General features: G+C 46.7%; 1 protein-coding gene across 1 annotated transcript in view; it reads left to right on the forward strand.

Annotated features, from left to right (window-relative positions):
- Positions 1–25,881, forward strand: part of Nup210l (nucleoporin 210 like) — a 98,127-nt gene that overhangs the window by 17,815 nt on the left and 54,431 nt on the right. Inside the window, exons 6-15 of the mRNA XM_051156931.1 lie at positions 2,324–2,456; positions 3,857–4,015; positions 6,066–6,134; positions 7,523–7,629; positions 9,203–9,343; positions 11,173–11,310; positions 12,095–12,250; positions 15,972–16,170; positions 21,254–21,399; positions 23,828–24,049. Of these exons, the coding sequence (XP_051012888.1) occupies positions 2,324–2,456; positions 3,857–4,015; positions 6,066–6,134; positions 7,523–7,629; positions 9,203–9,343; positions 11,173–11,310; positions 12,095–12,250; positions 15,972–16,170; positions 21,254–21,399; positions 23,828–24,049 (1,470 nt within the window). The remainder of the gene's footprint in view (positions 1–2,323; positions 2,457–3,856; positions 4,016–6,065; positions 6,135–7,522; positions 7,630–9,202; positions 9,344–11,172; positions 11,311–12,094; positions 12,251–15,971; positions 16,171–21,253; positions 21,400–23,827; positions 24,050–25,881) is intronic.

Consider the following 25,881-nt stretch of genomic DNA (forward strand, 5'->3'; position numbering starts at 1 on the left):
CTCTATGTAGCCTTGGCTGTCCTGGACCCCCTTTGTAGACCAAGGTTGTTAGCAAACTGCCCCCATTCTGCCTAGCAACCTATGACATCATTACCTGCCTGCTCCTGGGTGGCCAGCTACCCAGGATATAAAAGGAGCAAACTCACCTGTCTCTTACCCCTCTTCCTTTCTTACCTCTCTCTTCTTTTCTCTCTTCTTTCTCTTCCTCTTCCTCTCTCTTGCTGTGTCTGTCTCTCTCTGGGGTACCCCGCCCCCTTACCTGCTCTCCACACTCTTTTTTTTTTAAAGGTTTATTTATTTATTGTGTATACAGTTCTCTGCCTGCATGTACACCTGCAGGCCAGAAGAGGGCACCAGATCACATTATTGATGGCCGTGAGCCACCATGTGGTTGTTGGGAATTGAACTCAGGATTTTTGGGAGAGCAGTCAGTGCTCCTAACCTCTGAGCCATCTCTCCAGCCCCCTCACTCTTATAATAAACTTCTCTATATCATATTTGTCGCCTAGCATCTCATTTTCAATCATTCCAAGGCTGGCCTAGAACTCACAGTGATCCATCTGCCTCTGCCTCCCTGAGTGCACCACATGCCTGGCTCCTCTTTTGTTTTTAAGGTAGGGGTCCTCTTTGTAGCTCAAGATCGCCTCAAAATTCTGAACTTTCTTAAATGGTGGGATTATAGGCTTGTAGCGTCATACCCAGCTTCCTGTTGTAATGCATTTACGAATTCTAGCTAAGGTAAATACAGTTAGGAAGAACAATATACTTTGATAAGCTTTTAACTTACATGACCAAAGAACAACTGTGCGGGCTTCCTAGTGAACGTCACAGTAACCTGATAATGGGTTAGTTTAGTAAGAGTCGGGCCAGCACTCGCGAGGCAGAGGCAGGTGAATCGCTGTGAGTTCAAGGCCAGCCTGGTCTTCAAAGTGAGTCCAGGACAGTCAAGGCTACACAGAGAGACCCTGTCTGGAAAAACCAAAGAAACAAAAAACAAAATACATTTTAAACTTTTTAAGAAATGAAGGAAGGAAGGGAGGGAGGGGAAGGGAGAAAGGAAGGAAGGAAGGAAGAAAAATAGAAAGAAGAAAGAAAGAAAAAAAAAGAAAGAGAAATGAATGCACTGGGCTTGCTTTCTTACCCTACCATCTATTTGCTCTAACCTGAAAGCAGAGCCTATCAGTTGGGGAGAGAAGGAAAGAGAGGCAAGGGGTGGGGGTGGGGGGCTGGAGACAGAGGGCGGCAGCTGGAGACAAAGAGAGGGCAGCTAGAGACAGAGGGAGGCAGCTGGAGACAGAGAGAGGGGGCAGCTAGAGACAGAGGGAGGCAGCTGGAGACAGAGAGAGGGGGCAGCTGGAGACAGAGGGAGGCAGCTGGAGACAGAGGCGGGCAGCTGGAGACAGAGAGAAAGGGCAGCTAGAGACAAAGGGGGGCAGCTAGAGACAGAGGGAGGCAGCTGGAGACAGAGGCGGGCAGCTGGAGACAGAGAGAAAGGGCAGCTAGAGACAAAGGGGGGCAGCTGGAGACAGAGGGGGGCAGCTGGAGACAGAGGGGGGCAGCTGGAGACAGAGGGGGGCAGCTGGAGACAAAGAGGGGGGCAGCTGGAGACAAAGAGGGGGGGCAGCTGGAGACAAAGAGAGGGGGCAGCTGGAGACAAAGAGGGGGGGCAGCTGGAGACAAAGAGAGGGGGCAGCTGGAGACAGAGGAGGGGGTAGCTGGAGACAGAGGAGGGGACAGCTGGAGACAGAGGAGGGGACCGCTGGAGAGCCTTTGACTAACAGGCTGCATCTCAGATAGCTGCCTTTATGACCGCTTTCAGGTTAACCAGAAATGATTTGTCAATATTAGGAAATAAATTTTTTTTTTTTTGGTCTTTATATATTTTTTAAACTTATGAAAAGTGGGCTGGTGAGATTTCTCAGTGAGGAAGGGTTCCTGCTGCCAAGTCTGACAACCTGTATTTGATCCCCGGACCCACTTGGTAGAAGGCGAGAATTGACTTCTGGAAATTCTCCTCTGGCCTCCATACATACGGTGACAGCCATGTTTCCACACATGCACAAAACAAAGAAATGTAAAAACTGTTGTTTTTAGCTTACTAAAAGTAAGCTTGCTGGGTGCTGGTGACACATGCCTTTAATTCCAGCATTCCGAGGCAGAGGCAGCTGGATCTCTGAGTTTAAGGCCAGCCTGGTCTACAGAGGGAGTTCCAGGACAGCCAGGGCTACACAAAGAAACCTTGTCTCAAACAAAACAAAAGTAACCTTTGAACAAGGCAGGGGCTTTGATGATTTTTGCTTAATTATTTCTGTTCCTCTTTTAGAAAGTGGCAGCGTCCTTGATCCGCCTGCTTGTTCTGGAGAACATATTTCTCATTCCATCCCACGACACGTATCTCTTAGTTGGAGCCTATATTAAATACCGAGTTGCAAAAATGGTTCAGGGGAGAATGACAGGTAAGCCGGCCTAGCTTTTCCCATGCCGACCTTCTTAAGTTCCCTTGGGGTAATGCAGGAGGAAGTGCAGCAGACGTCTTTGTCTTTCAGAATTTGTACTATGATGCTTCTTTTTTTTTGTTTTTTGGCTTTTTGAGACAGGGTTTCTCTGTGTAGCCTTGACTGTCCTGGACTCACTTTGTAGACCAGGCTGGCCTCGAACTCACAGCGATCCTCCTGCCTCTGTCTCCCAAGTGCTGGGATTAAAGGTGTGCGCCACCACGCCCGGCCTACTATGATGCTTCTAAGTGCCCAAAGTTTGCAGTTTGAAGAGTTTCTTGACATATTTCACTTAGCCAATGACACTTAGCTCACTGAGACATGGGCATTTTTGTATTCACTGTTAAAATAACAGCACACACAAAAAAAGATAACAGTACAGAATTACCAGCTGATGGGGCTGAGTAAGAAGAGTTTATCAGATGGTCTCTCTCTCTCCGTGTCCCCCCCATCTCTCTCTCTCTCTCTCTCTCTCTCTCTCTCTCTCTCTCTCTCTCTCTCTCTCTCTCTCTCTCTCTCTGCAACATTGTTTCTTTATAAGCTCAGTCCATTAGCTAAACTTTTTTTTGTTTTTCGACACAGGCTTTCTTTGTGTAACAGCCTTGGCTTTCCGGAACTTACTTTGTGTACCAGACTGACCTCACACTCACAGAGATCCGCCTGCTTCTGCCTCCCATGTGCCGGCATAAAAGTCTTTAGCTAAACTTAATCGTCTATGGGTTATACAAGCACATTGCATTAACAAAGTTATGTGGAGCCCATTCGCTCAGTCCTTTCCATGCTTACTTGGTGGCCATCTACCCAGTTCACTAGGTTGGTTTGCTTTGCTGTGGCTATTTTTACAAAGATGTATTTATTTATTTATTTATTTACTTACTTGGTTTTTTGAGACAGTATTTCTCAGTGTAGCCTTGGCTGTCCTGGGCTCACTTTGTAGACCAGGGTGGCCTTGAACTCACAGAGATCCACCTGCCTCTGCCTTCTGTGTACTTAGATGAAAAGTGTGTGCCACCACACCTGGCTATTGCCATCATTTGAGACAGTATCTCAGGTAAATTCAGGCTAACTTCAAATTCCCTAGGTAACTGAGGCTGGCCTTGAACTCCTGATCTTCCTGCTGCCTCTGGGGACTGCAAGGGTGCAGCAGCACCGAGCAGCTCGCTGGTGTTCTAGTATGGTGGTGGTTAGGCTGCAGCATGCCTTCTTTCCAGAAGCTGCAGATTCATCACTGGGAAAAGGGCATTAGAAACAAATCCTACCGCTGGTTTCAGTTCCAGTGCCTTGTCACACGGTGCGCTGGGCCAACACTCTCCCTGGAGTGGCTGCTGCTGTGACTTGTGTCTGCCTTTCATGCCTTACAGAGGTGAAATTTCCCCTGGAACATTATACCTTGGAATTGCAAGACCACATTGTTACAGATAATGGGCATCCGTCCGGAAAAGTGGCTGTCCTGGATGAGAAAACAGCTGTGGTGACTGCTCTCCAACTGGGTCACACTAACCTTGTGTTTGTCCACAAAAGTATCCTTTGGTTCAAGTTTTAGTGGTCAATCTGAATTTCTCTGAGCACATTAGGCATGGTTCTTGGTAAAAATACCTTATTGAGAGTGAATGAAGGGCAGGGCATAGTGGCGCACGCCCTTAATCCCAGCACTCGGGAAGCAGAGGCAGGTGGATCGCTGTGAGTTTGAGGCCAGCCTGGTCTACAAAGCAAGTCCAGGACAGCCAAGGCTACACAGAGAAACCCTGTCCTGAAAAACCAAAAGAAAAAAAAGGGGGTGAACGAAGGGCTGGAGAGATGGCTCAGCTGTTAACAGCAGTGCTGCTCTTCCAGAGGACCAAGGTTCGATTCTTGGGTCTATGTGGTAGTTGTGACTGCAGGTTCAGAGGCTCTGATGGTCTCTTCTGGCCTCCTCGGGCACTGCGCATGCACACGGCGCACAGACATACTGCACACGCGGGCACCCATTCACATAAAATAAAAATGTTACAATAAAAGAAAGCTAAAAGGCTGCAGTAGTGGGAAGTCTGGGTAGCGGGAAGTCTGGGTAGCGCTATCAGTAAAAATAGCTCGGTTTTGAAAAGAAGGAAAGAGAAGCAGGTAGAAACTAGAAAAAAACGTCAAGAGAGCTACTGTTTTTGAGAGACAGGTCTCATGTAGCCCAGGCTGGCCTCAAGGTCATGGTGTAGCAGATGATAACCTGAGCTTTTGCTCCTGCACCCCCCAGGTGCTGTGTTTGCAGGTGTGTACCACACTTTTGGTTTATAGGGTGCTAGGAAGGGACCCCAGGGGTTCATCTTGCTGGGTAAACCTTCTGACAGCTGGTCTGCATCCCCAGCCCAAGAGAAAGGAAGAGAAACTTGCAAATGGCTGTGAGTTAAAGAGGAGGAAGTTGGAACTGAAGGGAACAGGGCAGCAAGTTCACTGACAGGAAGTGAAGCAGAGGAGACCGGTGGAGTGTGAGTCAGGGGCCAGTGGAGTGTGAGTCAGGGGCCAGTGGAGTGTGAGTCAGGGGCCAGTGGAGTGTGAGTCAGGGGCCGGCGGCATGTGAGTCAGGGGCTGGGAATCCAACCTGGGCCCCTGCTAGAGCGGCCAGTGCTCTAAGAGAGAGGCCACCGCTGTAGCTCCCACGGTGTTTTGATGGCAAAGAAGTGTTTGGCATTAAATGTTTGCTACAACTTCTAGAGACTGGGAAGCAGCACAGCTCCAGGCATGTCGCTGGGTGGCAAGTCTTACCTGTTTCCAACCTACCACAGTGTCTATTTTCAGGCAAAGGTCTCGCCTTCCTCCTAAACAGTATACCATGGCTTCCTGCGTTCTCTATCGGGCTCCTTGGGGAGACATTATTTGAAGCAATAGTTCTATAGCTAAATGTAATTTAAAACCCGAGAACATGATCATCTTTCCATTTCATTTTCTTCAAATATGAGATTCTGTGTCTGTGGGTGCTTTATCCTCATGTGTGTGTAGAATTTTCGGGGACAGATGGTTGTGAGCTGTGCAGGTGCTGGGAACTGAACCCAGATCCTTCGGAAGGCAGCCAGTGCTCTTAGGCCCGAGCACCTCTCCAATCCTCACGTTTTTTTATTACATTTATTAATTTTTTTTGGTTGGTTTTTTGAGACAGGGTTTCTCTGTGTAACCCTGGCTGTCATGGACTCCCTTTGTAGACCAGCCTGGCCTCGAATTCAGTAATCCATCTGCCTCTGCCTCACCGAGTGCTGGGATTACAGGCGTGCCTCAGCTTATTACTTTTATTTGTGTGTGTGTGTGTGTGTGTGTGTGTGTGTGTGTGTGTGTGTGTAGCTGAGATGACAGCCTGTGGAAGTCAGCTTTCTCTTTCTAACTTGTGTCTTCAGGGTGCTGGCACCTACGTGTTACATCTTGTTGGGCCTGCCTTAGGCTTTTCTCAGAAGTGTTCATATTTAAATTTGGCTATCCAAGTAAAATAAAAGATGGGCTTTTTTGTGTGTAGTTTTGTTTGTACACTTATTTACTTTCTCTTCAGAGACTCATCTTTCTTTTTGTACCCAAAGCTGGCACAGATAATTTCCTTAAGCAAAAACTAAGATGTTCATATGCGCTCTTTGACTGGACTCCCTAACTCTACCATATATGTAGTAGAGCCTGGATTTTTAGGTAATTTTAGATAGTGGCTTTCAGAAAGTTGAATAATTTAAATGAATTCACCAAAATGAACATAAAAGGGCTGCCAAAGTCTCAGCCTTTGTTTTGAGACTTTGAATTCCATGTAACTTTGATGTATTCTCCCCGCTTCCTACTTTCCTTTATTCTGAGATTTGTCAGCTTCTGTCTCCTAAGCGCTGGGATTAAAAGTGAGCAGCACCATGCCCAGCTTTGATATGTCACGTCTGTTTTTGTGACATGACAGCATAACTATAGAAGGAAGGTTTACTTGGGGCTTGTATTTCCAAAGGGATAGAGATCCCTCGTTACCCTGACAGGGAGCATGGCAGCTGGCAGGTGTGTGCTGGGCAGCTGCTCAGCAGGCCCATCTGTATGCACAATCAGGAAAGAGAGTGCCCAGGAAGGCAGGAGGCCCGGAAAGCTCACACCTGACATGCATCCTCCAGTCAGGCTGAACCTATTAGTCCTCCCCAAACAGCCGCTAACTGGGGCCCAAAAAATGCCTGAAGCTTCCTGGGGGGCATCTCATTCAAACCGCCAAACTCAGTCATGGTGTTTATCACCAGAGGAAAGTAACAAAGAAATATGATGTGTTTTTTAAATTTTTTTGTTTTGTTTTTGGTTTCTCTGTGTAGCCTTGGCTGCCCTAGACTCACTTTATAGACCAGGCTGGCCTTGAACTCACAGAGATCCACCTGCCTCTGCCTCCTGAGTGATGGGATTGAAGGCGTGCGCCACCACGCATGGTTTAGGTCCTTTGTGAGAGCTGTCCTTCCAGCCCAAGCACACGCACGCACGCACGCATGCACACACACATAGGGAGAAAAGAAAGCCCGGGGAAGAAGAGGAGGTGGGTAGAGATGTGTGGGCTGTGATAAAGGACACTGTATGTATTTATAAAGTGGAAGGAACGGTGGGGTTTGTTGCTGTTATTTATTTGTTTATTTGTTTATTTATTTTTGTGAGACATTTGAAACCCCAAAGCCCACCCCCAGTAACACACATCTTCCACCAAGGCCACACTCCCTATTCTCTGTCGAGTATCAATACTCTCTAATGACCAAGCATTCAAATATATGAGCCTGTGGGGGCCGTTCCTATTTCAAACCACCACACTTGGCCTGAAAGTGTTTGTTTTTGGTTTTCAAGACAGTTTCTCTGTGTAGCCCTGGCTGTCCTGGACTCCATTTGTAGACCAGGCTGGCCTTGAGCCCACAGAGTTGGCCTGCCTCTGCCTGCCTAGTGCTGGGGTTACAGGCGTGCGCCACCGTGCCTGGCTGTGAAGTCTGTCTCCACCCATCGCCAGTGTGCCTTCCACACAGCTTCCTCAGCAGGCCTCTCCCATCTCTTGCTTCTTGCGGCTTCGCCTTTGCCTGCAGGTTTCACCATCCACCCTGGGGGCCGCTGGAGTCTGGAGGTGGGGCAGGTGTACGTCATCACAGTGGAAGTCTTTGATAAGAGCAGCACACGGGTCTATGTTTCTGAGGTGAGCCTCTCCTTTTTTTTTTTCTTTTTTTCTCTCCTTTGTTTTTTGTTCTGTCTTCTTTCACTCCTAAGTCCACGCTGGACTTTTAACTAGCTATGCAGCAGACAATGGCTTCGAACTCCTGATCTTCCTGCCTCTACTTGGGAGAGTACTAGGATTACAGGTAGCGGGTGTGTGTGTGTGTGTGTGTGTGTGTGTGTGTGTGTGTGTGTGTGTGTGTGTGTGTGTGTGTGTGTCTCCCAGGTCCAATCCAGGGCCTCAAGCATGCAAGATAAGCACTCTCCCAACGAGCCCCCCTGCAGCCCTCTCTCTTGTCATGCCCTTTACGGGCAGCTCCTGGAGTGCGCCGCCTGTGTGGCCTTTTTTCCTTTGCTCCCATGCTTTACCTCTGTACACAACAAGTTATTAGTTTTTATTATGCTGTCTTTGGTGCATGCTGAAACAGAAGTCATAATATCATCAGAATTACAGGAAGGGTTGACGAGACCAGTAACAGCTGAGACAAGCCTCACCCTGCATACCCACCCTCAGGAGGACCTCAGGTGGCCCTCAGGTGGGACGCGTGCTCCTGCACAGGACTGCCAGGGCTTGTCATAGGAGCCACAATGGGCTCTCCTAACTCTGTGTCTCCACTATTTCTGATGTGGATTCCATTTCAGACTCACATCTTTTCCACCCTAGGGCTGCCATGAGGGAAAGCAAACGGTTTGTTTTTTCTTCTTTTTTAAATTAATTAATTACAAAGCTTTAAAAACATTTTGTTGGTCTTTTTAATTTTTTTTTTTTTTTTTTTTTTTTTTGTTGTTGTTGTTGTTTTTTCGAGACAGGGTTCCTCCATGTAGCCTTGGCTGTCCTGGACTTGCTGTGTTGACCAGGCTGGCCTCAAAATAACAGAGATTGCTTGCCTCTGTCTCCTGAGTGCTGGGGCCACTGTCACCTAGCTCCTGTTTGTTTATTTTTTGGTTTTCTTTTTCTTTTTTTTGGGGGGGGGTGCGTGTCGGACAGGGTTTCTCTGTGTAGCCTTGGCCATCCTGGACTCACTTTGTAGACCAGGCTGGCCTCGAACTCACAGCGATCCGCCTGCCTCTGCCTCCCGAGTGCTGGGATTAAAGGCGTGCGCCACCACGCCCAGCTTATTTTTTGGTTTTTCAAGACAAGGTTTCTCTGTGTAACAGCTGTGGCTGTCCTGAGCTCTCTTTGTAGACCCAGCTGGCCTCGAAGTCACAGAGTGCTGGGATTACAGGCATGCGCCACCATGCCCAGCTCCTGTTTATTTATTTTAATTATGTGTATGTGGGTATGTACATGTGAGTTCAAGTGCCCCTAGAGACCAGAAGTGTTGGATCCCCTGGAGCTAAGGTGAACCACTCTGTGGATGAGAACTTAGCTGGGTCTTCTACAAGAGCAGCAAGCGCTCACAGTCCCAGGGCCATCTCCCCAGCACACACACCAAACCCTGCTCTTAGGTCTCCATGCCTGAAATGCATAACTCCAGTCTCATTTACAGTTTGGCATTAAAATGATTTTAGGGGAAAATACATCTTCAGATTTGTTGCTGTTGGACTGATTTCAGAATCTCAAGATTACATTCCAGCTTCTGAAGGAGTACTTTGAAGAGCAGCTAAGCACTTCAAACGGGTCTTACCATGTAGTAAAAGCCCTGAGAGACGGAGTTGTGGTGATAAGTGCGAATCTGACGTCCAGCCTTCAGGAGGTAGGAGTCTTGAAGCAGCCCGTTTCCTGGGCACCCCGACAGGGCAGGCTGCTCTGATTTAGAGCAGCTGTGACATGCCATCTTTCTCACATTACAGTTGGGATTGCATGTCTCTACAGACTAGCCTTCCACAGCATAGAACACGCAGTTCTTTAAGAAACCTTTTCAAGACCTGGGCGGTGACACATGCCTGTCAACCCAGCACTCTGGCAGGCAGAGGCAGGTGGATCTCTGTGAGTTTGATGCCAGCCTGGTCTACAAAGCGAGTCCAGGACAGCCAAGGCTAACATGGAGAGACCCTGTCTTGAAAAACAAGCCAAAAGAAACAGTGTGTATGTGTGTGTGTGTGCACACTCGCGGGGGGGGGGGGGCGGTGTGGAAAGAGAGAGAGATATCAGGCACTAGTAAGAAGCTTAAAAGGAAAAGATTATTTTTAAGTCGTAGTGTCTCGGGGTGGGGGGTGTACCTGTGTGCAGGTGACCTCTGAGGCTACAAGAAAACACTGGATTCTCTAGAGCTGGAGCTGCAGGCAGTTGTGAGACTTCTAATGGGAACACTAGGAACTAAACCAAGGCCTCTGCAATAGCCATACAGACGTAACCAGCCCTCAGCCCCACATAAGGTTTTTTTAATTCTCAAAATTCCAAATGCTGATTCATTTACCCCTGCCCCTGACATTGAACTTTGAACCTTATTTCCAGGGTTTTTTTATATTGTTTTTCTGACCCGGAGTCTCTCTCCATGTATCTGAGGCTGGCCTTGAACTCGAAATCCCGAGTGCTGAGCTCACAGCCCTGTGCCAACATTTCTGCCTTCCATGCGTCAGCATGTTTGCTTTTTGCTTCTTGAAGTGGACAGCAGTGTCCTTGCTGATATTTTTCCCTTTGGATGACTTCCATACTAGAAGGGGCTTCTGTGTAAGGGACACAGGAGTTAGTCTTAGCTGTGGCCACCAGTGCTGGCAAACAGAGACAAGAACTGAGTCTTCCTTAGAATTTGTATCTGTTTGTTTTTGTTTTTGACACAAGGTTTCTCTGTCCTGGACTCCTGCTTTGTAGACCAGACTGGCCTCAAACTCAGACATCCACCTGCCTCTGCCTCCCAAAGTGCTGAGATTACAGGCCTGCGCCACCACACCCAGCAGAATTTGTATTTATTATTTAATTGACTAACAAGTCTGTCGATGGTGCCATCCCTAGGCGAGTCGTCCTAGGGTGTATAAGAAGAGCTGAGCAAGTCGTGGAGAACAAGCCAGCGAGCAGCATTGCTCATGGCTCAGCTTCAGTTGCTGCCTCTAGACTCCTGCTTTGCACTCCTGCCCTGACTTCCCTTCGGGACACACTGAGTTATAAGATGAAATGGAACCATGCCTCTCTCTGCTGCTTTTGGTCATGGTCTTTGTCACAGCAGTAGAAAGTAAACTAGAACAACTCTGCATGTTTCTATTTTTCTGGCCCCTTTATCCTTTAAACACAGCCTGGCTGGGCAGGTGGCGCACACCTTTAATCCCAGCACTCGGGAGGCAGAGGCAGGTGGAACATTGTGAATTCGAGGCCAGCCTCATCTACAAAGTGAGTCCAGGGCAGCCAAGGCTACACAGAGAAACCCTGTCTCAAACAAACAAAGAAGTAAAAAGCCAGCCTGTCTGGTAACCTCAGCTCCTGGTCCTCCTGTGTTACTTGTCTCGGTGCCGCCACGCGCAGTTCTTTTTCTTTTAGAAGTACAAGATGGTTGAATATTTCCTTAAGGAACCATTTTGCTCATGTTTTCCACGTCAAAGAAATTGTCCTAGGAAATCTATCTTGATGTGTCTTTTCCTGTCCCAGCAGAGCAACAGTTCTCATCCTCAAACGTGTCAAATCAGTCACCAGCGAGAGGTGAGGATTTACTTTCCTATCCAGCTCAGACCCAGCGTTCTAGCGTTTCCACACCATCCTCTGGGAATAGTAAATCGTTACAGAGTTCAGGTATGGCATCCTCTAATAACAGAATTCGCACAGGAATAAATCAGTTTCTCTAATAGGTGACTTAATAAAAAAGTTTGGGCATGTAGCTCAAGCTGGCCTTGAACTCACTCCCCAGCCTCTGGCTCTCCTGCCTTCAGCTCCTGAGTGCTGGGGTTACAGTCCTGCAGTGTCACAGCAGGTTTATGCAGGGCTGGGGACTGAACCCAGGGCTTCATTCTACAGGCTGAGCTACAGCCCACTCCCAGATTTATTGTTAGCTTTTACCTCTCCACCAACTTAGTAGTGTAACTCAGTGTGCTTTCAGCCTTTGCCATCAATCGATTCCTTGTGAGTTTTATGACCCTTTGTCACATTCCCCGATGCCCCTGTGACCTCCTGTGCGTTGATAGCTAGTTAACCTCCCTCTAATGCTCTTCTTGCTCACTTCCCTATGTCACTGCAGACTCATGGCTTCTTAGCACATGCAGAGACAGCCTGTTATATAGCTTTATTATTTTCTTTTTATTTAAATTTATTTATTATGTACAGTGTTTGTCTACGTGTACCCCTGCTGGCTAGAAGAGGGCACCAGATCTCATTATAGATGGTTGTGAGCCACCATGTGGTTGCTGGGAATTGAACTCAGGACCTTTGGAAGAGCAGCCAGTGCTTTTAACTGCTGAACCATCTCTCCAGCTGAGCTTTATTACTTTTTAAACTTGACTTCACCAGTCAAGTTTTACATTTTCACTGACATTCTGATCTCCTCCCAGAAGACGTCCTCACAGGCTGTGGTTTCTCACAGGTAGAGGGCGGTAGTGGCAACTTCACCTGGACCTCTTCTAATGAACCTGTGGCCATGGTCACCACCAAAGGAGTGGTAACTGCAGGTCAGGTGAGAGGGGACAGCACCATTTTGGCACGAGATATACAAAATCCTTTTCGATCTGGAGAAATGAAGGTAAATGTCTCTTTAAAGAAAACAAAGCATCTCTGGGACACTGCTATCTAAATGTATTTCTTTCTTTCTTTATTTTTCTTTCTTTATTTTTCTTTCTTTATTTTTCGAGACAGGGTCTGTCTGTGTAGCCTTGGCTGTGCTGGTCTCTCTTTGTAGACCAGGCTGGCTTTGAACTCACAGTAATCTACCTGCCTTTGCCTCCCGAGTGCTGGGATTAAAGGCGTGCGCCACCATGCCCGGCTTATTTTTTTTTTCAATGTAAATAAATTATGTGTGTCTGTATGTCTGTGTACCACTTTTGTGCCTAGTATCCGTGGAAGCCATAAGAGGGCATTAGATTCCCTGGAACTGGCATTACAGACAGTTGTGAGTTGCCATGTGGGTTCTGGGACTTAAACCTGGAGCAGCAAGAACTCTTAACTGTTGAGTCATTTCTCCAGCCCCATGACTTCTAAATTTAAGTGTAGGAACACGTTTGAAACTACATCTAGTCCAATTTGACCATTTAAAAATTTTACTCTAGCTGTGTGGTGGTGGCGACCGCCTTTAATCCCAGCAGGCAGGCAGCGAGGCCACTTAGGAGGTGAGACAGAACAGCTGGAGGTTCAGCATCATCTTCAGCTACATGGTTTGTTTTTTTCTACCAGGTGCTACAATTTAGCTCTTTTAGAATGAGATTGCTGGGTATCAGATGGCAGTGGAGTCTCTGGAGCTTCCCAAGCCTGTGATGATACCAAAAGTGTTACAGCCCTGTGTGCTGGGCTATGCATGGCAGAGGAATCCGGTAGAAGCCCTAAAGCAGCCCAGGCCAGGCCCGGTGTCTCTGCACTGAGCTCCCGGCTGGAGCAGCTTTGCCATTGCTGTCTTGACTGCATTGACCGGCACTTAAGCCCTGGGCATTCAGTGGCAACTCTTCCCCAGAATAAATGGAGTCTCAGATGGTCATGGTGCGAATGGCAAGCACCTGAGAGAGAGGAAGCACAGCAGCCAGCCTTGATTTCTAAACCTTGCCGTGGTAGTGGGCATGGGTTTGAAGATGAATGTTTCATTTGCTAGGGGTAGAGGTGCCAGGAAACTTAATCTGCATGCAGTGGTGCAGTGCCTCATTTACATGTAGTAGCTTGTGGCCCTATCACAAGAAGGAAAACACAGTACTTCATTATCCTAAGGGTGAGAGGGTAACTTCCAGGTAAGATTAAAGGTCATTTCCTTAGCATAAGGTGGGGTACTTCTGGAAACTCCCTGTGCTTGGACAAGTTCCTTACCAGGAAGGAGTCAGGCCTGTAATCTTCCTTGAGGGCTATGTGGCACTCCTGGGGTTATCAGATCAGGTGGAGTGAGAGCTCCACTGAGAAAAAGGAGTCCACCATCATAGACCAAGCACAAATGGCTGTCCGGAGACATCAGGCTTCAGCCTTATCCACCGTCTGTGCTCTTACCTGCTGTGCGCATCCTTGCCTTTCATGCTGACCTGACTACTGGCCTCATAGCTTGGCTAGTTAATCTATCTGTAACAGAGGGACTGCTTGCCAGGCTTGGTAGCACACACCTGTTATCTCAGCAATTGGGAGTTAAAAGAAGAAAGATGAGGAATTTGGTCAGCCTCAAGCTGGGTCACCCGAGGCACTGTCTCAAACAAAAATGAGGCATGAACTTAAAAAAGAAAACTAATTCTGTATGGGTGTGATGGTACACACCTTTAATTCCAGCACTTGGGAGGCAGAGGCAGGTGGATCTCTGAGAGTTTGAGGCCAGCCTGGTCTACAAAGAGAGTCTAGGACAGCCAGTGTTTTACAGAGAAACCCTGTCTAGAAAAACAAAACAAAACCACACCAAATTATAGGACCATTTTTCTATTTTTCTTCAGTTTATGGCATATGCTGCTTTTCCCTGTGTGACTTGGCATTTGTCCAGTGAGTCCAGGGCAGTCAAGGCTACACAGAGAACCCTGTCTCGAAAAAACAAAACAAATCAAAACAAAAAACCGCCTCTGAATTACATAAACTGAACTGTCATAACTCAACCCCTCTGTATTGCTTCTCAACTCACTCTCAAGCAAACTGCCTGAAACACACTGACCAGAACTCAGAGATCTGCCTGCCTCTGTCTCCTGGCATTAAAGATGTGTCTGTACCCCAGCCAGATCACACAGACCTAGAAGGTCTTCGGATGGGATCTCTTGGCAGAGTAACGATCTGAATTAAAATTTCTCTACAGACATCACTACCTTAAAGAAGCTAAAAGCAAAGCCAGGCAGTGGTGGAACACGCCTTTAATCTCAGCACTCAGGAGGCAGAGGCAGGTGAATTGCCGTGAGTTCGAGGCCAACCGGCCTAAAAAAAAAAGAAGAAGAAGAAGCTAAAGGCTAGGTGCAAAGACTCGTGACCATGAAAACATGTAATGTCTCAAGGGAAGATGTATGCAGTACTTTAAAGCATGCCTCACTGCTACTTAAATTATGTAATCGAAATGCTGGGCCGATGAGATGACTCAGCAGCTTTGAAAGCGCTTGACAGGCAAACCCTGAAACCCACATTCCAGGAGAAAATACTATAAAAATTGTTCTCTCATTTCCATGTGCACATATGGTATGCCTCCATAGCATTCCTGTGCACACACACATATTGCATGCACACGTAGTAGTAGTAATAGTAATAATAAAAACTAATCTGGGTATGTGATGCACACCTTTAACTCCATAGCCCTCTCAGTGCGTTGGAGGCCAGCCATATCAGGACATGGCCTCTTTGGAAAAAGAGTTTTAACAGGTGTCCTGTTCATTCATGTGTTCCAGACATGGCTTTCAAGACACAAGCGCAGGGCTGGGCAGTCAGAGAGCTCACAGCAGTGCTTTCGCTCTCTAGATTTAACGACAGCATTTGGTAGCTCCTGGTATAGAAAATGGGGAATCAGCCGGGCGTGGTGGCACACGCCTTTAATCCCAGCACTCGGGAGGCAGAGGCAGGTGGATCTCTGTGAGTTCGAGGCCAGTCTGGCCTGCAAAGCAAGTCTAAGACAGCCAAGGCTACACAGAGAAACCCTGTCACTAAAAACCAAAAATTAAAATTAAAATTAAAAAAAAGTAAAACATGTAAATAACAATATAGAGAGCAGGAGAGATGGCTCAGAGGTTAGGAGCACTGGCTGCTCTCCCAAAGGTCCTGAGTTCAATTCCCAGCAACCACGTGGTGGCTCACAGCCATCTATAATGAGATCTGGTGCCCTTTTCTGGTGTGTATGCACACATCCAAGCAGAAACACTTTTTTAAAAAAGGAAAAAAAGAGTCCCATTTAAAACAAACCAACAAGCCGGGAGTGATGGCGCACGCCTTTAATCCCAGCACTCGGGAGGCAGAGGCAGGCGGATCGCTGTGAGTTTGAGGCCAGCCTGGTCTACAAAGTGAGTCCAGGACGGCCAAGGCTACACAGAGAAACTCTGTCTCGAAAAACCAAAAAAACAAAAACCAAAAAAAATAAAACAAACCAACAATATAAAGAGCATATATATATGGTTGTTGATACGGTTCTTACTGTGTAGCCCAGGTGACTTGAGTCTGCCTATGGTCTCAGCTTCGTAAGGGCTGAAATCAGGCGTATGCCACCACAACAAAATGTATATAGTTAAATATCGATTACATACGTATACTTACAGCACAAGATTACGTATGTCTCTAAGTGGCTCTCCTAAGACTTCCCTAAAGGCTAACTGCCTTTCCTCAAGGTATATGTCATGAAGCTGAACAAAATGGAACTGTTACCATTTCAAGCTGACGTGGAGATCGGCCAGATTATTGAGGTCCCCATCGCTATGTACCACGTAAACACAGAGACCAGAGAGGCCATCGCATTCACAGACTGCTCTCACTTACCTCTGGGTCTCAGCTCAGAGAAGCAAGGAGTCTTCACTCTTTTCAAAGAAGGCAAGGCTAAGCTTTTCTAATTTTCACCCTTCATCCCTGAATTAATAATGAACCAACCACTGTAGTTTAATTCCTACAGTTCTCTCCTTCCACTCTCTCTCCCTCTCTCCTTTCCCCTCATTCCTCTCTCCTCTCCACACATGTGCACTCACATACACATGCATGCGCGCGCGCGCGCACACACACACACACACACAGAGGATCCTGCTATGTTGCCTAGGCTGGCCTTGAACTCATAATCTTCCCATCTCAGCCTCCTGAGTACTGCCATGAAAGGTATGTGCTATCACGGCCAGCTTCCTTCTCCTATTTTTTTTTGAGACAGGGTCTCTCTGTGTACCCTTGGCTGTCCTGGACTCGCTTTGCAGAACAGGCTGGCCTTGAACTCACAGCGATCCACCTGCCTCTGCCCCCCGAGTGCTGGGATTAAAGGTGTGTGCCACCATACCTGCCTATGGCCAGCTTCTTTATAATACCTTTATTAATTCTGTCAACTATCTTGAAACAGGTGTCACCCTACTCTTTTGTTATGAATGTAGAAATTAAAAGCATGGGGCAGCAATGGCGTGTCTGTGTGCGATGTGCATATATGTACTCGTGTTCACACGTGTATGTGGCCTGGATTTGGAGTTGATATTGGCGTCTTCGTTATTATAATGAAAGAAAATCCCAAATTGTTTGATTTTACCAGTGAAGACTCAGGAACCAGATGCTGGGGTGAAAACCTGCTAGCTCAGAGAGGCAGAGAAAGCATCCGGCTGACCTTCCTACTTGGCTCACATCCCAAAGAATAAAGCCAAAACCCAAAAGCTCAAAGCTAAAAGCCCAAAGGCCAAAAGGCCAAAAGCTTCTTTTTTTTGTTTTTGTTTTTCAAGACAGGGTTTCTCTGTGTAGCCTTGCCTGCTGGACTCCCTTTGTAGACCAGGCTGGCCTCGAACTCACTGTGATCTGCCTGCCTAATCAGAGTCCTTCTTAATCAGAAAATTACAAATTCTCTTTCACAATTGAGATTTTATTGGCTCAGGAACAGAGTACACAGACATTTCAATTTTTTCTTTTTTTTTGACATTTCAATTCTTTTTTTTTTTTTTAATATTTTTGATATTTATTTATTTATCTATTATTGTGTATACAGTGCAGGTGTACATGCAGGCCAGAAGAGGGCACCAGATCTCATTATAGATGATTGTGAGCCACCATGTGGTTGTAGGGAATTGAACTTAGGACCTCTGGAGGAGCGGTCAGTGCTCTTAACCTCTGAGCCATCTCTCCAGCTCGACATTTTAATTCTTAACACAAGTACCCAGACTCTGAAGTCACATGTTGTGTTCACATACCCAAATGAAGAGCCATGTGTTGTCTCTCTTTGAACTTATTCCAGTGACATTCCGGACTCAGAGTTGACAGATTTTCCTGAAGCCCTCACATAACAACCAAACGCTCACAATCCTCAGTTCCACCGACTCGCAGTTTTCTGCCATACACAGTACATACTCAAAGTTTCCACGTTTCACAGCACGTTATCACGATTATTAGAGCAATGGACTGCCATGACCAGAGAGAGACGTTACAGTTCTGACAGGGCAAGGACCAAGAAGTGGAGTCCTCAGGACGAGGCTCTGCTAGAAACAGGAGACCAGATCTAACTGAAAATATTAATATTCTAGAAACGAACGCATGACTGGGCCTCCAGTTGCTGTTTACTGTGCTCTGTGCTGCAGGATATAACTAGGCCCCCTACAGAATGTTAGGGTGACCCCGAGACGGTCACAGCCGCCCCTGACTCAGAATCCTGCTATTTCCTGGTTTCACAAAAACAAAACAAAACAAAACAAAACAACAAGCAAATGATTTAAGCTCTTTTTTGTTTGTTTGTTTGTTTGTTTGAGACAGGATTTCTCTGTGTAACAGCTCTGGCTGTCCTGGAATTTGCTATGTAGACCAAGCTGGCGTCGAACTCACATTGATCTGCTTGCCTCTGCCTCCCAAGTGCTGGAATTAAAGGTGTGCACCACCACCGCCCGGCTATGGTTTAACCTCTTTAAAAAAATCATTTACACTTAAAAAATGGGATGAGGTAGGAGTCCTCCACCTCTTAAAAATGTTTCTAAGCCAGACGTGCTGGTGCACGCCTTTAATCCCAACACTTGGGAGGTAGAGGCAGGCGGATCGCTGTGAGTTCAAGGACAGCCTGGTCTACAAAGTGAGTCCAGGATGGCCAAGGCTACACAGAGAAACCCTGTCTTGGAAAAACAAAAACACCTCCCCCCAAGAAAATGTTTCTGGAGCTACTAAAAAACTTGCACTTACAAAATAGTTGATAAAAAATATTTCTCTGGCCGGGCGTGGTGGTGCATGCCTTTAATCCCAGCACTCGGGAGGCAGAGGCAGGCGGATCGCTGTGAGTTCGAGGCCAGCCTGGTCTACAAAGTGAGTCCAGGATGGCCAAGGCTACACAGAGAAACCCTGTCTCGAAAAACCAAAAAAAAAAAAAAAAAATACATATATATATATATATATATATATATATATATATATATATATATATATATATATATATATACATTCCTCTGGCCGGGCGTGGTAGTGCATTCCTTTAATCCCAGCACTCAGGAGGCAGAGGCTGGTGGATTGCTGTGAGTTCGAGGCTAGCCTGGTCTACAAAGTGAGTCCAGGACAGCCAAGACTACACAGAGAAACCCTGTCTCAAAAAACCAAAAAAAGAAAAAAATATTCCTCTAGATTGTACAAGAAGGGAGGCAGGGACCACCGACAGATATGATGGATTGTTAGTTGGGCAGCTTGGCCTCTTGCTCTTCTACCTCAGAGGCTGGAGTCTGGTTTGCTGGCCAGTCACTTCAGCCTGTTTGCTCTTTGCTCCACTCTTCCCTTTTGCTTGCACTGTTGTCTGTTAGTTATCCTTTCCCACAGCCTTTTCCGGCTTCATGTCCACCTTGGCAGGGGCAGGCTTGACAGCCTCCCAGAACTTTCACTGTGCCATCCTGGTAACCTTCCTCTTGGTGCAGAGCCAGTCGCTTAGCTGCTGAGCTGCCTAGACCCTGCCACATGAGCTGCTGAGACCAGCCCTTCTCCATGCTGTTTTAAATGTTCTTCTCTCAAAACCCCTCCTACTCTTTAATCCCTGCCAGCTGGTTTCTTGTTCCACCTCTTGACCCAGGGTTAACTTTATTAAGTCTTGTGTACAGAAAACTCTTGGATTAAAGGTGTGTGCTAGGGCTAAACCACACCATAATCACCTGTTTACAACAAACAGAAAGTTCAGCCATGAGGTGGTGGTGGATACAGAGCGAGTTCCAGGACAGCCAGAGCTGTCTTGAAAAACAAAAAACGCCCTCCCAAAAAAACCAAAAACAAAAAACACCCCAGAAAGTTCTTGGAGTAAAGGTGTGTGTTAGGGCTGAGCCACACCAAACAAGAAACAGGTTTTTATTGTTGACAATCTTGGGGTTCACAATGGGATCAAATATCCTGGACCTGTCTTCCTTAGTCACACTCCGTTTTCTTTTTCTTTTAACCAAAGCAGAGTCTCTCAGTGAATTTAGAGCCCACCCACCTCATCTAGCTAGCCAGCTTGTTTTGGGGTCCTGTCTTCTTCACAAGTACTGGAATTCCAAGTGATGACCGCACCTGCCTGGCTCTGTCATGGGTTTGGGGGATCTGAACTCTGTCCTCACCTCCGCGGGAAGTGGCTTATGTTCTGAGCCGCCTCCCCATCCCCAGCGCTAAGCTTCCTAACCCTGTGGCTGACCTGTCCACTTCCAGCCCTAGGAGCATTTTCCGTTTCTGGCCTCCATTTATTTTCTTCTTTCTTTAATATCCGTCTTTCTGTTTTCAGGAGTGAGGACTTGGACTTGCGAGTCATGTGTCCTTCCACTGCACTGTATCCCCAGCCCTATCGTATTTCTTTTTTAAAAGAAATATCGTGTCATTTCATGACAGTATACTATATTCAAAAAGAGACATTATTTTTATCTTTTATTTTATTTTTTGAGACAGAGCCTCATATAACCCAGACTGACTTTGAACTTGCTATGTAAACAAAGACAACCTTGAATTTTTGATCCTCCTGCCTCCAGTGCTGGGATGACAGGCATGCAGTACCATACCCAATTTACACTGTGCTGAGGACTGAGCATGCCCAGTAATTACCCTATCACCTCGGCCATGTCCTTAGCCCTGCCAGTATGTTTTTCTAATGAAATGGAAAACTTGAGTACTTTATTTATAAAGACCAGCCGGGCGTGGTGGCGCACGCCTTTAATCCTAGCCCTCGGGAGGCAGAGGCAGGTGGGTCATTGTGAGTTCGAGGCTCTCACTTTATAGCCTTTGGCAAGCCTAGTCTACATAGTAAGTTCCAGGCTGAACCTCTGAGGTGATGGGGTTAAAGGTATGCACGTCATCCCCAGCCAAATGCTGGGGTTGTTGTTGTTGTTGTTGTTGTGTGTGGGTCAGTATGTGGGTATGTGCACATGACTGCAGGCGCCTGCAGAGGCCAGCAGTGTGGGGTCCTTTGGAGCAGTAGTTAGAAGTGATTGTGAGGGGACGTGTGGGCGCTGGGAACTGAACTCGGGTCCTCTGCAAGAGCAGTCAGTTCTCTTAACTACTGAGCCATTGCTCCAGCCCCAGGTTATACTTTTAATGTGTTAAAAATCATTGTTTCCGTATCTTAATTTCTTTAAAAAAAAATAGACTATTTATTACTCTACTGAAGTTATGTGGGCTTTGGGCTGGGTGTTTGTTGTTGGGACAGGGGTTCCTGTAGTCCAGGCTTGCCTTAAAGTCACTTGTAGCTGAGGCTGGCTCTGAACTCCTGACTCTTCTGCAGCCATCTCCCAAGTGTTGAGAGTGTTACCATGCCTGGCTGAAATCATGTCTTCGTTTTGTTTTGTTTGTTTTCTTTTTCGAGACAGGGTTTCTCTGTGTAGCTCTGGCTGTCCTGGACTCGATTTGTAGACTAGGCTGGCCTCGAACTCACAGAGATCCGCCTGCGTCTGCTTCCCAAGTGCTAGATTAAAGGCGTGCGCCACCATCGCTACCTGAAATCATGTCTTTTGCTTGAAAGGTATCCAAACACCTGGACCAAGGCACTGCTCTAGTGTGCACATAGCGGCCACCTCTCCAGGCCACACTCTGGTGACAGTCAGCGTGACTGGGCAGGAAGAGCTCGTGTGGAGCAGTGCCACGTTTGCCGCTTACGAACCTCTAAAGGTGAGCAGTCCCATGGAAGGCCTGGGAGAGCCTTGGATGCTCGCCTTCTGTTCTCCCCCTCAGGATCTGTGACCTCTTCACTCACTCAGTGTTGTCTCAGTTTAGATCTAAGCTCTCAGGCAGCCTCAATGCGGGAGGTTATCCCTCAGGCGTCCTCAATACATTCAGTCAGGAATAGCTTTTTTTTTCTTTGAGACAGAGTCTCATGTAGCCCGTGCTGGCATTCAGTTAGACACGTGTCCAAGGATGATCTTGAACTTCTGATCATCCTCCTGCCTCTACCTCACAAGTGCGGGATTACAATAGTACTTACTGAAGCACACTCAGCTCATGCTCTACCGGGATGGTACACAGGGCCTCATGCCTGCTAGGTAAGCTCTCTACCAGCCAGAAATACGCAAGTCACCCCCTCCCACAAGGGAACCACATCCCCACCTGACAACGTTAGCAATAGCTTTATCTTGCATTAGCAAATTTTAGATATGTACCTTTTTTCTTTAATACTGAGGTACAAGATGTGGGAAATGAAGTACATAAGACACTTTACGGTAACATCTGAATTTGTGCATATGTATATACCTCCGTAGACACCAGGCACACAGACTCCTAGCATAGTCCCTCCCTATTGAAGAAAACGACCTCTTAGCAACGCCCTGTCCTATAGAAGAGTCAGCCGTACTTACACCACGCATTTTAGAACAGCAGTCACCGTTTGGAGCCGTAAGAGTCGGTCCATTAAATATTATGGCAAGTGGCTCAAAGCAGAAGCATGTAGAGCCGATCTGCTGGCTTAAGTCCATCAAAAACCAAAACCATGGGCTGGAGAGAAGGCTCAGCAGCTGAGAGCAGAGGACCTGCATCAGTTCCCAGCACCCAAGTGGTGGCTTAGAACTGTCTGTAACTCAAGTCCCAGGGGATCTGATGCCCTCTTCTGTGTCTTCCACAGGCACCAGGCACTAGGTGCACACATCGCACACAGACCTGCATGCAGACAAAGTACCAGTGCACATAAAGATGGGGGTTTTAAAACCTAAAAGTAACATCTGTACATTCTTGCTGTTTGAAATTAGCAAATACTCACCCATTGCCTCTTAGAATAAAGAAAAGGTAGCACCTCTGGAGAGACGGCTCAGAGGTTCAGAGCACTGCCTGCTCTTCCAGAAGTCCTGAGTCCAATTCCCAGTAACCACATGGTGGCTCATAACCATCTATAATGAGATCTATTATCCTCCAGGCAGAGCACTGTATACATAATAAATAAATAAAAGTAATTAATTAATTAATATTTTTTAAAAGATAAGAAAAGGTTGACACTAATGAAAGAAGCAAGGTAAACAATTAATTTAAAGTTTCTGGGGAAAGAAGAGCTGGAGAGATGGCTCAGTGGTGAAGAGCCCTGGCTGATCTTCCAAAGGACCCCAGTTCAATTCCCAGCAACCACATGGCAGCTCACAACTGTCACTAATTCCAGTTCCAAGGAATCTGACACCTTCACACTAATGGACATAAAATAAAATTAAATAAATTATTTTTTAAAACTCTGGGGAAGGAAGCTGGGAACTAGCGGAGCTGTACAACACCACACCCGGCTGGAGGCATTTTCTCAATTGAGGTCCCTTCTTTCAAATGACATTAAAGCTATCCAGCACAGTTACCCAATGCCAAATGATCAGTCCTGAAAAACATACATCCAGGTAACATTATACAGACTGAACAGGTTGTACTTACGTAGTTAAGAATATGAACACACATGCACAGGTACACGTACACGCACACACAGACATAACAACAAAGAGAAAGAAGCCATGAATCTGAGAGAGAATGAGAGAGTAGACATGGGTGGTGTTGGAGGGAGGAAAGGGAAGGGAGAAAATGATGTAATTGTGTGATAATCTCAGCCAGGTATGGTGGCACATGCATTCAATCCCAGCACTAAGATGCGAGGCAGGTGGGTCTCTATAAGTTCCAGGCCAGCCTGGGCTATAGTGCAAGCTCCAGGGCAAGCAAGGCTGTCCGCAGTGACAAATAATACAAAAAACCTCAAAAGATTATAATCTCTAAACAATAAAAATTACCAGGCAAGGTAGTGCATGCCTGTAATCCCAGCACTCGGGAGACAGAAGCACGGGGACCTCTGTGAGTTCGAGGCCAGCCTGGTCTACAAAGTGTACAACAGCCAAGGCTACACAGAGAAACCCTGTCTCAAAACAAAACAAACAAAAAAGATATTATTATTATTATTATTATTATTATTGTTATTATTATTATTATATTACTTTTAAAAAGGCATGGCAGGGCACACTGGCAATCCAGGCCCAGGGGAGGTAGAGGCAGTAGGATCAGAAGTTCAAGAAGTGTGGGAGACCTGACTCTGTCTAAACAGATAAATAAAAGAATTCCTAACTATATAGGGATTAATTTGTTTCAGGCTGTAGACCCTGTGCAAGTGGCCTTGGTGACATGGCAGTCTGTGAAGGAAATGGTATTTGAGGGGGGCCCTCATCCATGGGTCTTGGAGCCATCCCGATTTTTTTTGGAGCTGAGCGTGGAGAAGGAAGAAGGCATCAGTGTAACAGAAGTCCGGTTGCCAGCTAAGAGGAAACAGAACCAGTACATCTACCGAGTCCTGTGCCTGGAGTTAGGGGAACAGGTAAGAAAAATAGTCTTTTTCTAACAGTGTAATGTTGCAACTTGTAGTATAATACTTTTTTAAAAAAACACACATTTTTATGTGTTTATGCAATTTGTGTGTGTGTGTGTGTGTGTGTGTGTGTGTGTGTGTGTGTGTCCGCGTGCGCGCATGTGCGCGCGCACTGTGCTCTTAACTGCTGAGCCATCTCACCACCCTCTGTTCCCAGTTCTTTTGTTTTTAACTTTTGGAATTTACTTATTAACTTTTTATGTGTTTGTTTTGTTTTGAGACAGGGTTGCTCAATGTAACCCTGGCTGTGCCAGAACTCCTGTAGACCAGTCAGGTCTCTAACGCACAGAGATCCACCTGCCTCTGCCTCCCCCGAGTGCTTGGATTAAAGGCATGCACCACCACGCCTGGCTGAATTTCAAAGCTTTCTGAACCTGGTTTCTACTTCATATGTGTCCTGTGTATGGTACACATGTGTAAATATATATTCACACGTGTGGGCACACATGTGCAAGTGCCTGTGCAGCCTAAAATTTCTCTTCCTTAATCACTCTCTCTCTCATTGCCTCTTAATTGAGGCATAGTCTCTCACTACCCCAGGAGCTTGTCCATCCCAACTGGTTTGGCTAGCCAACTTGCTCCTGAGATCCCGTCTCTGGTCCTGGGATTGCAGATGACTGCCCTGCCTTTCTGGCTTTTTGAAAGGCTCTAGAGATCCAAATTCCAGTCCCCCACTTGCATAGTAAGTGCTTTATCCACTGAGCTGTCTCCCCAGCCTCAGGCCTGGTGTGTGGTTGAGTTCAGGGGTCCTGTGAGCCTCCCTCTAAGAAGGAGAGTGCAGTGGTTAGTGCTGTGGATGTGTGTGAATGTGGGCGCTGGTCCGTGGTGGGAGCAGGCGGTTTCACATCTCCTGAAGCTGGAATCACAGGCGGCTGTGAGCCAGCTGACATGTGTTTTGGGAAGTGAACTCATGCCCTCAACAAAAGCAGGGTGCCCTTCTAGGTGCTCAGCCATGTCTCCAGCCCCCCGGGGTGATTAGGTTAGGCTTGATTGTGGACATGACCCAACATAGAATTTTCTAGGAGGGAAGGCTCATTGAAGAACTGGTGACATTAGGGGGCTGTAGGCATGCCAGTGAGGGATTTTGTTTGTTTGTTTGTTTGTTTTTGAGGCAAGGTGTTGTATTTAATTTATAAGTAAAGGCCTAATGTTTATTATTAGCCCTATGATTATTATTACAGGGTATTATTTTCCTTTTGTTTTGTTTTGTTTTTTTAAGACAGGGTTTCTCTGTGTAGTCTTGGCTGTCCTGGACTCGCTTTGTAGACCAGGCTGGCCTCGAACTCACAGAGATCCACCTGCCTCTGCCTCCCAAGTGCTGGGATTAAAGGCGTGGTGGCGCGCCCAGCCTTGGGGTATTGTTTTCTAACCTGCTAGCAATCAATGAAGACACAGATACCTGTCATATTTTGAAATAGCCTTAGTTAATCTGGCAGGGCAGATATTAATCCCCTAAACTACTTCCCACATGGGGGCAGGTATCCCATACCCTGCCCCAATCCCATGCCATCGGCTTCTAACAATTTCTATCAAGCTACCTCTGTAATTCCAAATACTTGCTAATTATCATCATCTGGGCCAAATCTCCATCCATGCCATGTGCCAGCCATGTGCTTCTTCCTCCACCTAACCCATCACGGCCTTCCTCCTCCCTGCTCTTCTCCTCTGGTCTCTTCTGGTCTCTCTCCCAAAATCCCTTGAACCTCAGCCACACCTATTCCATTTTCCCTGCCCAAGTGTGTTGGCTATTTATTGGCTAAACAGGAATACATTTCTTAGGC

Source organism: Acomys russatus, chromosome 15 (assembly GCF_903995435.1).
Source record: "Acomys russatus chromosome 15, mAcoRus1.1, whole genome shotgun sequence".
Lineage (NCBI taxonomy): Eukaryota > Metazoa > Chordata > Mammalia > Rodentia > Muridae > Acomys > Acomys russatus.